General features: G+C 45.6%; 2 protein-coding genes across 2 annotated transcripts; both read left to right on the top strand.

The window, feature by feature from the left end:
* Window positions 1-1110: 1110 nt before the first annotated feature.
* EI90DRAFT_3020697 (uncharacterized protein) lies at window positions 1111-2191 on the top strand (the record flags this gene model as incomplete). Its single annotated transcript, XM_039057535.1, has 5 exons — window positions 1111-1240; window positions 1528-1553; window positions 1731-1794; window positions 1859-1970; window positions 2032-2191. 5 exons carry the CDS (start codon window positions 1111-1113, stop codon window positions 2189-2191), a joined length of 492 nt encoding a protein of 163 aa, XP_038910169.1.
* A 1000-nt stretch (window positions 2192-3191) lies between these two features.
* On the top strand, window positions 3192-3789 carry EI90DRAFT_3081619 (uncharacterized protein; the record flags this gene model as incomplete). Its single annotated transcript, XM_039061948.1, has 3 exons — window positions 3192-3394; window positions 3434-3555; window positions 3717-3789. Exons 1-3 carry the CDS (start codon window positions 3329-3331, stop codon window positions 3787-3789), a joined length of 261 nt encoding a protein of 86 aa, XP_038910168.1. The 5' UTR covers window positions 3192-3328.
* Between the last annotated feature and the right edge of the window lie 8617 nt (window positions 3790-12406).

Genomic DNA, 12406 nt, shown 5'->3' with positions numbered 1-12406 from the left:
TGTTCACGATCACCATGATCATGATGGGACGTCGTATGTTGAGTACTGGGGGGAGAGCGGAGTGATGAAGACCCATAGGGTACAGGTTCAATAGGACGATACACACGTTGAGAGTCTTCGACTCTCGACTTCGAGTTCTCGCAGCGAGGGCCGTTAGAGGACTCGATATAACCAGACTTATAAGACATATTGAGAGTTGTACAGTCACACAGGTTCAGTTGAGTCACAGGGAGGGTTGTTACAGAAGACAGTACACAAGACAGTTGTAGAGCAGTTGTTAGTTAGCGGGAACCGCCTTCGGCGGTTTCCGTACATGATGCGTGACTATCTACAAATGGTAAGGTCGCGGGAAATCCCGCGAAACACAAACAACCTCGGCCAGCACCAAAACCCCAATGGGGAAAGCTTTGCACGAGGGGGGGGAAAGGGGTAGAACGGGTAAGGAGGATAGGGTAGCGGGATAGAGGATGGAAAGGAGAAAGAGGGGAGGAGCGATAGAGAGGGGAAGTCTTTGACCATGCGACGGATATGGTCGTTGGAGACTCCGTATCCGTAACAATCGGCCTGGATCAGGCAACGACAACCTCATCAAAGGCCAACAGAAATTGCATTGCGAACCCTGCAACCTCCACCTTTGGCACACCTCAGACCTCAAGGCAGGGTCAACATCCCTCAGCCTTTACAGATGCCAGAAGAGGATCAGCAAACCACAGGACGTATATCTGGGATTTCAATCTCATCGACAAGGACAGACACGTCTCATAAAGATGGGTATGTATCCAAGAATTGTGGAAAAATCAGAAACTAAATATCGAGACGAGCTAGACCAGCGACTGAGATTGTTTAGTTCTGAAAATAAGAGACTAATTGCATGTAAAGCTGTTAAAATATTGTCACATGCTTGGTGAAAATTTTTGAGAAAAATCGGTAGTTGCCGAAGTTACTTGAAATTTGCGCTTGATAGCTCAGAAAACACCAGAATCAATGATTGCTCAAGAACCTCTCACCTTATTCACTATCCTAGTCACCTCACTTTTAGCAAGCCTTCTCATTGCTGCAATATGGAGCCTAGGAAGGGAATATGGAAGGAGAGAATCTCAAACGTCCACCATGAATGTTCTCGGGCTGGACAGAGCAATGCCACCTCACCCAGAGGAACACAGTAGTCAAGATGAATTGTTTGAGCAAGAGTCGGCTTCAGGCTATGAGTCATATGGTGAAAGATGGTGTAAAGATGCAGGTATGCTCTCATCGTCGAGACTTAAGTATTCACGAATGAGACATTAATGCCTTGGAATCCATCAACAAGCAGGTTGAATGGGTCTCATATGAATCTTAGTGATCGGAAGAAGGAAATGGAGATAGGGAAGGAACAGCATATCCCCTGACCCCAAACATTTCTCCATGAACCCTATGTATTTTCAGAAAAATAAGAGTTATTTTTCTACCATCACCAAAAACATAAGAAAATCCATAAAAACAAGACTAAACATTTTCATTACATTTCACATTTTTTTGGTATTTTAGACCAAGAAGTTGAGTCAAAAAGAATTGTAAGTTGAAGATGAGATGAATGGAAGGTGTTGGCATGGGAAAGAAATTATTTGAATACACCAACTCGAATTTTTACGAGCACCCCCAAACCATGTTCTAAGAAAGATGGCCTCTATCACAACTACAATCACTCTCGCCATTACACTTGTAATAGCTCTCATCCTTGTGGTGATCAGCATGAGGAAAGCTATACAAGAATTGAGAGAGAAACAAGACGTGGTAAGGACATCAGACTGGAATGTAAAGATAAGCTCATAAACCAGAATCATCTAGCCACTAGAAGACCCTGTGTCTCTTTGAACAGTAAAACGGACTATCCCAAGGGAAGTACCCTTATCAGTCAAGGAGTACGTAGAGGAACTGTACAAGGAAATGGGGGATGAGAACGTTTGGAACTTATTGCCTCGAACTCCAAAGTACGTCAAGAGGTATTAGAACATGATCGATCAAACTGATCCATCAAATCATATATACCAGTGGACCTGGAGAATTTCACCCATACCGATTCTACCCTCCTGGCGACTGCATCGGACTGGAGACTGGAATTTCCGAGCAACGTCCAAAAATATTCTACATACATGAATCCGAGACAGAAGAGGAATTTGAGGAGGAATGTTGGCCCGAAGCCGAAGACTAACTTTCCTTCTCTTGGTTACACATGTTGCGGCTTGGAACCTCATGTTTCATGATCCAACAACTATATTGTAATCTTTCTTTTTCCGAACTCAATTCATTCACTTCCGCGCTTAAGGATATTCAAAAAAAAAAAAAATTCATATATTGAATAACTTATTGAGTAATGTACATGAAACAAGGCACGACACAAAAAGAGGAGAATAAAAGATAGAGAAAAGAGAAACCAACACATCGGCGAATCGAATGTGAAGGGGTTTCAAAAATTAATCATGTAAAAACGCGATATGAGATCGAGAACATGTTACAGCGAGCCCAGTTGCCTAGGCTCAAACTGTGACATCGAACCCCCAACGAAGAGCCAGCGATAGCAGAACAAAGATATCGAACATGATCGGATGGAGTGTTGGTAATGGACTTGAGTACACGATAACAAAGTGATGATGTCATATCGCACAAGCAAGAGCTGAGAACGAGCGGTTATTCACGCAAAACAGAGGCCGAAGGTGTTACATGACCGACGATATTGAGTATGACGGAATTCGAAAATCTGAGTAAGATTGATCAGTTAGGAGCAGTCAAAAGAGTGTCAGTATCGTCGGAAGGAACAAATCAAAGGAGTAAAAGGAGGAAGAGCTAGGAAAAAGTTAGAAATGCTGTACAAAGATAAGAAAATTAGGAGAGAAAGGAGTGGAACACTCCAAAGTCGGAAAGCTGGCGGATATTTGATTGGAGAAACTCCGGATATTGATGCATTCCCGACAACGAGTTATGACGAAAGAATGAAAGGCACACGGTTATGAAAGATGAGTAATGATCGACAGGAGAGCGGATATTAGAAGAGCTAGGAAAAAGTTAGAAATGCTGTACAAAGATAAGAAAATTAGGAGAGAAAGGAGCACTTCAAAGTCAGAAAGCTGGCGGATATTTGATTGGAGAAACTCCGGATATTGATGCATTCCTGACAACGAGTTATGACGAAAGAATGAAAGGCACACGGTTATGAAAGATGAGTAATGACCGACAGGAGAGCGGATATTAGAAGAGCTAGGAGACCCACAGGAGACCAGGCGGTCATGAGCAATTAATGAACAACCGACACGAACTGGACACAAATTAGGTCAAATGCAATTAGGCGGATATGAGTTTGATGATGTCCGGTATGAGGGAGAGATTGATGGCCATGAGCGTAATGGGAAATCGAAACGTGAGGAAATCGCGAGGAAAATACTGAAGTCGACGAAAGAACATGAGGAATGGCGACGAAGGAAATCAGGAGGAAAAACCATGCAGAGAGAGAGTGTTGAACAAGAAAAGCGAAAGTGAACCAGGTAGAAGGAGCAGAATCCAGGATAATGGGTCGTCGACGTCTATAAAAATGGGCGAAAAGTTAGCGGTGAAGAGGGGAGCAAGAAACTGGACTGATCTGGCTACTCACCTCTGCTACCCTATCTGTCCCATCGTGACTACTCGACTCATTAAAATGTCCTTCCAACCTTTCCTTGCTTGCTACAACTTGGTGGTTGAAGAGAAGAAGAAGAGCAGAACATACGACACGGAAATTACCCGTATGTGCCACATGACCCGGAAGAAAATTATTGACTAAATAAATAATTAGTCAAACATCTTGAGAATCCTAAGAAGAGGAAGAGAGCTTCGTCCAAGGGGGCCGATGAATTGCCATTTGAAGATTGTTCCGATAAAGAGCTCAGCGAAATTCTTACCGGATTAACTCGCAGGATTCATGCAGATTGTGACAAGTATTTGAATCCGAAGACGGAAATTCCTGCTGGTGAGCACATGTGGGAATGACTTGAGAAACAACGATTTTATTTACCTTAAATCATACAAGACATAAGTGAGAGTTCAGACCTGATGGTTATCGATTCCGAACATCGTGGATGGCAGGAACCCGATTTTACCGCTTGGGGAACTCAAATTAATCATCCCACCTTACATTCTCCCGAATATTCCGAATGGATGGTTCCAACACCGCCATCCGAATATAATCTGGAATATAAATTCTCTCCCACTTTTTCCGAATACCTAATTAAGACAATGTGCACCGACCATGATCAGGGTTTTCCTAAAGGAGTTAAGACCGTCAGCAACTTCTTGACCAACCATCTAGTTCAGTTGGAAAAGGATTTGGACTGTGCTTGGCAGACCGTGGAAACGTGCATGGACATTATTCAAGACGAGAAACAGATGCGCCGAAATCCCCAATGCCTCGGAAATTTATTCCGACCCCAACACAGTAAACGCGAATCTATTCGAAATATTGAAGAAGCATCCGATTTCCTAATCGGTAGAATACTCCTCGAAGCCGCCTTAGGCAACACTATGGATGAAGTACATGAGATGGAACTCGAACTTCGTCATGCACAAGGACTGCTTATGGAATGGTTGGGAAAGGCCGAACAAAAAGTCTGCAAGCCTCACAACAACCCCATCAATCTATGGAACTACCGCATTTATCAAGAAAGAATTTATTCAAAACTCAAGCATTTTAGTCTTGAAACTCTCGAAGAACTTCAGCTCGGCTTGGAGAATTACCGCGATCATTATGCGATTTATTTTCCGGGAGAAACTTTGGTGAATGAGCACGAAGAGAAATGGTGGTCCGACCATTTGATTAAATAGGGAAATTTCGTGTTTGGAAATGCTCGGAATCGCTAAAGAATGCTTGTACTTGTACTTCTGTGAAATTTGTCTGTACCGACTGAAATCCTCAAATCACGACTAATCACGACTCCGGTTTCTTTTATTTATTGGTTTGATTTAAAAGCGGATAAGAATTCCCAAGATCGCTGAGGAGAAAGCCAATGAGCATCCTAAATAACTATAGAAGATCACGGAATGGACCGCAAACTTATTATTTATTTATTTATTCATTCGAATGCGCTATCTTAAAGATTCAAAAGAGGATAACAGGCTCGTGTCAGATAAAATTCATAGGAAAACAGACCATTATAGAAGAGATTCTGAAGTCGCAAAAGATAAACAAAGTAAAGGAACTAAGTAGAGTTAAAGCAAAAGGTTAGACACCATAAGGGAAGTGAAAAGACAATAAAGGCCCATTTAGCATAAATAGCGGAGTGCGCGTGCGTGGGAACTGAGGCCAAAAGGGCACGGGAACCAGCGGAACCGAGCACGGAATAAGCCGAAGGCGTGCGAAATGCGCAAGAGCAAACAGATCACGTTACAACAACAAGGGAACGTCCGAAGTGCAATATCCCGGTGCAACCTAAAGCCATAATTGCATGAAACAAACCTAGATCTAGGTATTAGAGTAAATTGCAAGGGACTGCAATTGCTCAGCTGTGCCTATATGTAGGAATATAAAAGTTACAACACTAAAACAACCAGAAACCATCACAGAAAATTGGATAAAAATCATACAACCTCCACGGACCAGAAATAAAAATAGGAATAAAATCATAACTCAACAAAATGAATTGAAATAAAATATCGGAAAAATACTGAAGAACAGAGTCGATGGAGCGAGTATCTACGCGAACTTTCAAGTCTAGGGATTAAAAGATGGTTCAGAAAATGAAGAAAAACAGCAAATAAACTCACATGAAAACAAAAACAAGGTTTCCTGTATCAAATAAAATATTAGAAATTCGTGGTAACGTGGAAAAATAGTTTTACGAACGTACGAAACGAATGACAAAGAGAAATCGGAAGAAAATCAAGGCATTCATATAATGAAAAATGGTCGGGTACGAGGAAAAGATGAAAGAATTGGAAATATTTATACGAGGAAAATAGGAAAAAATATGAATATTTGTCGGTCTTAAAGAGTTAAAGTATAGGTCTGTGTTCGAAAAGATTTCATGTTAAAATCTGAAGAATTGAGGGAGAAATGGATTTAACAAGATTAAAACACACTTGCAGAGAAGACTGGCTCAAACATCCTGAGTTTGTGGTTAAAACGGATGAGCTAGAAATTCGAAACAAAAGAGTTTGAGTCCAGGAACGAGGCATAATTTATCCAGAATTAATTGTAAGAAAATGGATGAGCTAATGCCAAAGCAATCTGGAGAACCTCAAAATTAAATCTTGAAAAATTCATATCTTCATAAATAATCCTCGTAGTTTACTGTTGTTTATACCGACGGAAAGCTACACCCTTAAGCTAACAAATAACCCCATGACATGTGACTTAGAATAAAGTGAGTAAACAAGGGTAAACAAGGTCATGATGGGTGTTAGACAATGCAATTGGCTAATTCCCACACCAAAACTTCCAGAAAGTTCTAGAAGCAGAATGGGATGCTGATCGCTTACATAAGAGGATTGCTAAGCTCAATATAAGATTACTCAGCAATGTAAATAGTAAAGTGACATGTGAAAACAGAGCCCTTAGGAAAGGTATAAAAGACCACATTTTCTGGTCTGACCCCTCTTCCTTCTTTACTCCTCTCCCCTACATGCTCTGGCTCATAGGTCATAAGGCATCCTAATAAAAATTAAGTTTTATTAGTATAAGTGTGCAGTTCAGATCACATCTGAGTAAAAGTGATCAACCCTCAGTAAAAAGTTAAGAAGAAGTTAAGAAATAGTGACATTGAGTCAAGTTGGTTGGAGTCGCTCCGAGTTAAAAGTGACAAGACAGAGGTGAAACAACTAAAAATAGTAGGTCTATAGCGTGATTTTCGTGTGGAACAATCAGGTAGACAAGTGAATTGAACCCTGAGAATTTCATGCACACACAAATAATCAGTAACACATACAAATATCAATACACAAAGCAACCAAAATGCTACAGTGGTTGAGTTAAAGTACCAATACTAACATATAAGTATCAGAAGAAAGAACAGCCTTTTATAGGATTTCTGTTCTCCTCCTTCAGTGGAGGTCCGGAGTCGGGAGCATAGGTATTGCATGCTCGTCTGGGAGGTGTCAAGGTTGAGGTCGGACCCGGAATGTTCCGGAGTCGGACCAAAGGTGGTGTTGGAGCCGGAGGTGGGATAACCTCTTGGGAGTCGGCAAGGAGAAGGTGATGGAAGGGAAGTAGGACTCCGGAAGTCAGGTTCGGAGTTCCGGGAGCCCGGAGCAGAGGTCGGGATTGTATGGATATGACAGTAGCAGTGGTCCCACTTTCCATTGAGGTTTGTGAAGACAGTGATGGCTGCCAATCTTTGTGGTACTGATTGATATTATCATAGACAACATGGAATGAGGTGAGTTTGTCGACCCAGTCAGTCCCTGTACTGCGAATTTTCTCGGATGCAACCGTGCTCATTGAGTATAAGTGCTTGTGGGTTGAGCTATTCGCAACTGCGAGTCCGATGCGACCAGTAATCGATTGTAGGGACTTCAAAGGATTCTCAGAGAACATAAGTAATCCCATGATACTCTGGAACTTATTCAACCCTTTATTTCGAAAATACAGCAACACCATCAGTGCAACAGCACACCCCTCAAATGGCCATCAGTCACCTTGCTAGCAGGTATCAATTCATTCACTCACTAAATAGGGATCTTGTATGTGGTTTGCCCCTCATCCTTTCCCAGTGTCCCTTGACTTTGTGTCAGGGCACACCCCACCTGACCCCGCGCCACGCTGCCCTACTCCACTTCCCCGCTATCACCCTCTGCCTCTTCCCTTCTTTCTTTCTATTTCCTTCTATGGTTGACTTCCCTTTCTCTATGTATTACTAACACACCTAACCCCACTCCCCTGATCGCCACGTGCATTCCCGCTCACAGAGCGGCACACCTCCGGGATCTCCCATGGAGATACCCAGGGGAGTGTGGCTGTGTGCAGGGATGACGTGGCTCCTCCCACGTGACCCTGACCGCATGCATATAATAGCACCTGGGGTGGGAACAGAAGAAGCAGCCTTCTTCTCAACTTCCCACTTCAGGTAAGTACTGTAGCTTCCCCCTTTTTAATGATAATCAACTTCCCACTTCAGACTAAGTGGTCAGGGACGCTCACCCCGCAACAGGACCATCGCTACACATAGCCGACACCTGTCCCATCAAGTCCCTTGCGCCGGGACCTCGCCGCTTTCGGAGCTGTCCCTGACACTTTGCTTCTTTCAGTAGCTCCGCTCTCTCCCCACCAACTGTGATCCACATCAGCAACATCCAGGTCACAGGTGCAGCGCTGATGACCAACTTCTGGACTGTGTCAATAGAGAAGTCCAGGACTGCATCCCAGCTAAATCAGCTTGTTACTGTGTCCCTTGTGCGCAAATAAGGGCTTTTCAGTAGAGCCCTGACTTCTTTCTCCATGCAGTCCATTGTGCATGCAACAAAGTATTGCTGCAACTTGCTGTAGGTGTTTTTGCTGTCTGACTGTGCCCCTGGCTGAGTGTCCATCATTGGAATAGCGTGCTCTGGAAATGTGCCATAGGTAGGTTCATAAGATCGCTGGGGCCAGGCCCATGGATGATTGTACAATGCATTGACAATATCAACAGGGTGGCCCTTCACTGTACGTCCCCCTACAAACCACTTGAGCATCTCCTTTGCTGATGTACTGAATTGTGTGGTGTCCCCAAAGAGCATAACAAGAAACTCGCCAAGTGTGATGTTCTGTGATCTTAGTATCAACAGGATGAGTTCCACAATTGCTAGTGGCTTGGTGTCAGGGCACACCTGCCTGACCCGGCCCCAGCCGACCCGATCCCCCATCACCCACCCACCTGACCTGGTTCCCTGCTACCTACTCCTTCCCTACCTCCTCTCTGTCAGGGACACGTCCAGGGTAGAAGGGGTCCGGATGTATCGCCTGGCAGAAGGGCCCTCGCGGGGTGCGAACCGGGCATGCATGCTGGCAGGTCTGGGAAGGGATGGCAGTCCCTGGCCACTTAGACTGAAGTGGAGAATGTGAGAAGAAGGTTACTTCTTCGGTTCCCACTTCAGGTACATTTATGTACATGCGGCTTGAGTCACGTGATGAGTGCCATGTCATCCTCGGAAACAGCTGCAGGCATCCGGGTGTCCCCATGGGGGATCCCGAGAGCGTCTGCTGTGTGCGCCTGTGCTGGGTACAGTGGGAAACCGTCCAGGGTGTGTGGGCTGGACGGGTCAATAGTACATTGATACAAAGGAAGGTGGTCTGTGTAGATAGGAAGGAATAAACAAGAAAAGGAAGATAAGAGGAATGAGATAAAGAGAGGAGAAGAGAGAAGAAAGGAAAGGGGGGAGAGGGAGGAAGGAGGAGGGAGAGGGTTGGACAGCGGGGAGCGGGTGTGGTGTGGCCAGGTGGGTCCGGGTGGACCCGGGTCAGGCGGGTGTGCCCTGACACTCTCCCCTTTTCTCTTCCTCTCTTTCTCCCTCCTTTCTCTTTCCTTTCTTTCCTTACTTATTACATGGATGACTTCTTTCCTATCAGTGTACCATTGGCCTGGCTGCACTACGACACGCCCGGACCCACCAGGCAGCCTCCCACTCACCAGGTGCTCCTGGGATCTCTTGCGGAGATACCTGGACGGATGTGGCTGTGTGCACAGATGACGTGGCCTTAACTACATGTATATAAACACAGCCTCAGTGGGAACTGAGAAGCAACCTTCTTCTCACACTTCCCACTTTAGCCTAAGTGGCCAGGGACCCTTGTCTGCTTTGGGCCTGTTGTTACGCATGCCTGCGCTACACCCTGCCAGGCCCTCAGCCCCGGGCGATATACCTGGACACTCTCGACCCCAGGTCGGTCCCTGACACTTGGGCCTGGGCTGACCATCCTTCAGGTATAACTGCTCGATGCCAGAGCTGTAACACATGGGGCACCTGGAGGTGCTTGGCCATTTATCACCCTCCATCAGTTTCCTGGAACTGGACACGATCAATTCCAACTCAACAAGATTGAATGAGTGGTGGCTCCTTGTTATATCCTGGAATCCCGACTGTCACGGCCCCGCAAAGTCCCCGCCCCTCTACCACTTTCTGCACCCCCATTCTTACGCCGTTACTCGCGCCCGTTAATCTCGCCATTGCCCATCACTTAGCGGCGCCGATAGTGGTTCCCGTTCTACAGCCCCGTAGCAGCGCCTCCTTTGTTTTCCCGCCACCACTTGGGTTCCTCAACCATTCGGCCGGTATCGTTTTATTCTATTCACTCGCTTAACTAACTAGCGGTTGTTATGGTCGCCGTTGATCCGCTCCTTATGGACATTCCTTATTGACAATTGATTATTCCTTTATTGATATTTGATTTATACGTATATTGACATTCTGATCCGCGCGCCTAGATTGTCGGCTTATCTTTTCTGCCTCCCAACTTCGCCGTTCTCTGTTCCATTCATCTCTTCTGTTCCATTACCCTGGTCCTCATCGCTCTTTAGTTCTGTCGTACTTATCATCTCGTTCCCGTCCCGCGCCGGACCAACCGGTCCCTTCTCTGTTCTCCTTTCCTATTTATACTTGTAGTTTACTGTCGATGTACCTCAGTTCGAATATCGACTAGAATTCCCCCAAGTACTTTCATCTTAAGTTCGCCCCTCAGCTTCATCCCGCTTAAGTCAACGTCGCCGCAAGGTCTTTCCCGCTAACGTGAAATACGGGACAGCCTAGAACGTGTGGCGCAACGCTCTGGCAAAGTCATTGAAGCCGAAGTCCCAACCCCCTCGACGCCTTGCAACGGAGTAGCTCATTAGCTAAGTGACCACTTACGCCGCCGTACTCCGCCCCGCTTCCCGCGATCCCCTCGAACATAGTTTCTGACACCGACCCTGCGCACTCCCACCACACCACACCTTCCTAACAACTTCACCATCCCCTACACCATGCCTCCCCACTCCCCAAGTCACCTTCCCTCCTGATTGTCTCAGCTCCAGTCTGGTTGCGGCACACCGAACCTTGGCCACTCCCATCCCGGAAGCTTGGTCCCAAGTCGGAACATTTGGAGACCCCAGATTTACTCCAATATCCTGACGGACCTCCGACATCCCGTGACATACCCTTAAATCATTCCTCTACCCATTTCATTTATTTGAGTCACCCAACATCCTTCGGATATGCAACTCTGCTTTCGGAGTTACCTGCATCCTTCGTTGATCTCACCTATGTCATCACTTATTAGTCACCTTCCATTCTTAGCATGATTACCTTCTTCCTACCATTCAGTTGGCTAACCCCCCTTACCCATTTGTTGTTCCCATTCATTTTCCGGCCTCTAACTCCGCCCTCCTTGGCCTGACACCTCGGTTCCCTGTTTTGTTCGGGACCTTTCGGTACCTCTCGGTGTCATTCGGCACCTTTCGGTGTTGCCCCATTGTCATTCAGACTTTGACTAAGTCCTTCCCATTCCCCTTTATAAATACCTGTAGATTAGAACCTGTAGTTCCTCAGTTCTAATCTCGACTGAAATGCCACCCAAAGTCCCTCTGAGTGAATCCCGTTCCCATTCTACAAGATACCTCAGACATAAGAAATACAAGGACTAACTGAGACATAACGGAGGCACAGCACTCCCTCCAAGTCGCTGAGGCTGCATCCTTCTTAGAGCCTCTTGTACCACCCAGCAGAACTGGGCTCCCTGAGAAGCTTTGGTTCGCTACCGGAGCTCTCGGACCCCCCTCTAGTTGAGCCCTGCCTGCATTCGGACTCATGCATTTACCCCTACAATCAGGGTTTTTGACACTCCTAGCATATCCTTCCCTGTTATAGGCAGGTTCCCAGCCTCTACTAAAGTAGAGGCTGGGATCCGACTCAGCCTACTGAATAGAGGTCAGAAATAGAAGCACCGCTCAGGGCAAGGGAGCATTACATAACCAATAGAGTTGATGATTGCATTCATTTTTTTTGTATTGGACATGTAATTGTGATGACCCCCTGTCAGGGCAATAGCCCCAAACCCCGAGCCACATGTAATTAGATACATATAGTCACATGGGTAAGCGGGAACCTCCGGGTAACTGCTTACACACTACCATAAAATACACACATTTGTATCACTTACAGCTCTGTGTGCTGAGCTACCCCAGAGACCTCACACTTTTTTAAGTGTATGAGGTGTGTTTTACAACACAACCCACAAAAACTATCCACTCTTAACATCTGAATTGGTAGTGCCTATGGTGCCTAAACATGCCTGCAAGGACAAGGTCGCATCTGCAGTGACACTAAAAAGAAATGAGCGGTTCATTAAGAAACCGCAATCTCCCATCATGGGAGATTCAAACCAAAAGCCGTTGTCAGACGATGATGAGGATCAACATGATCCAGCATTAGCAACCACCTCAGGGCTGGCCCCTGA

The sequence above is a fragment of the Cantharellus anzutake genome, assembly GCF_015039405.1.
Source record: "Cantharellus anzutake strain C23 chromosome Unknown EI90scaffold_87, whole genome shotgun sequence".
In the NCBI taxonomy this organism is placed as follows: Eukaryota; Fungi; Basidiomycota; class Agaricomycetes; order Cantharellales; family Hydnaceae; genus Cantharellus; species Cantharellus anzutake.
The sequence above is the reverse complement of the archived record's forward strand: the minus strand, read 5'-3'. Positions and strand labels throughout refer to the sequence as shown.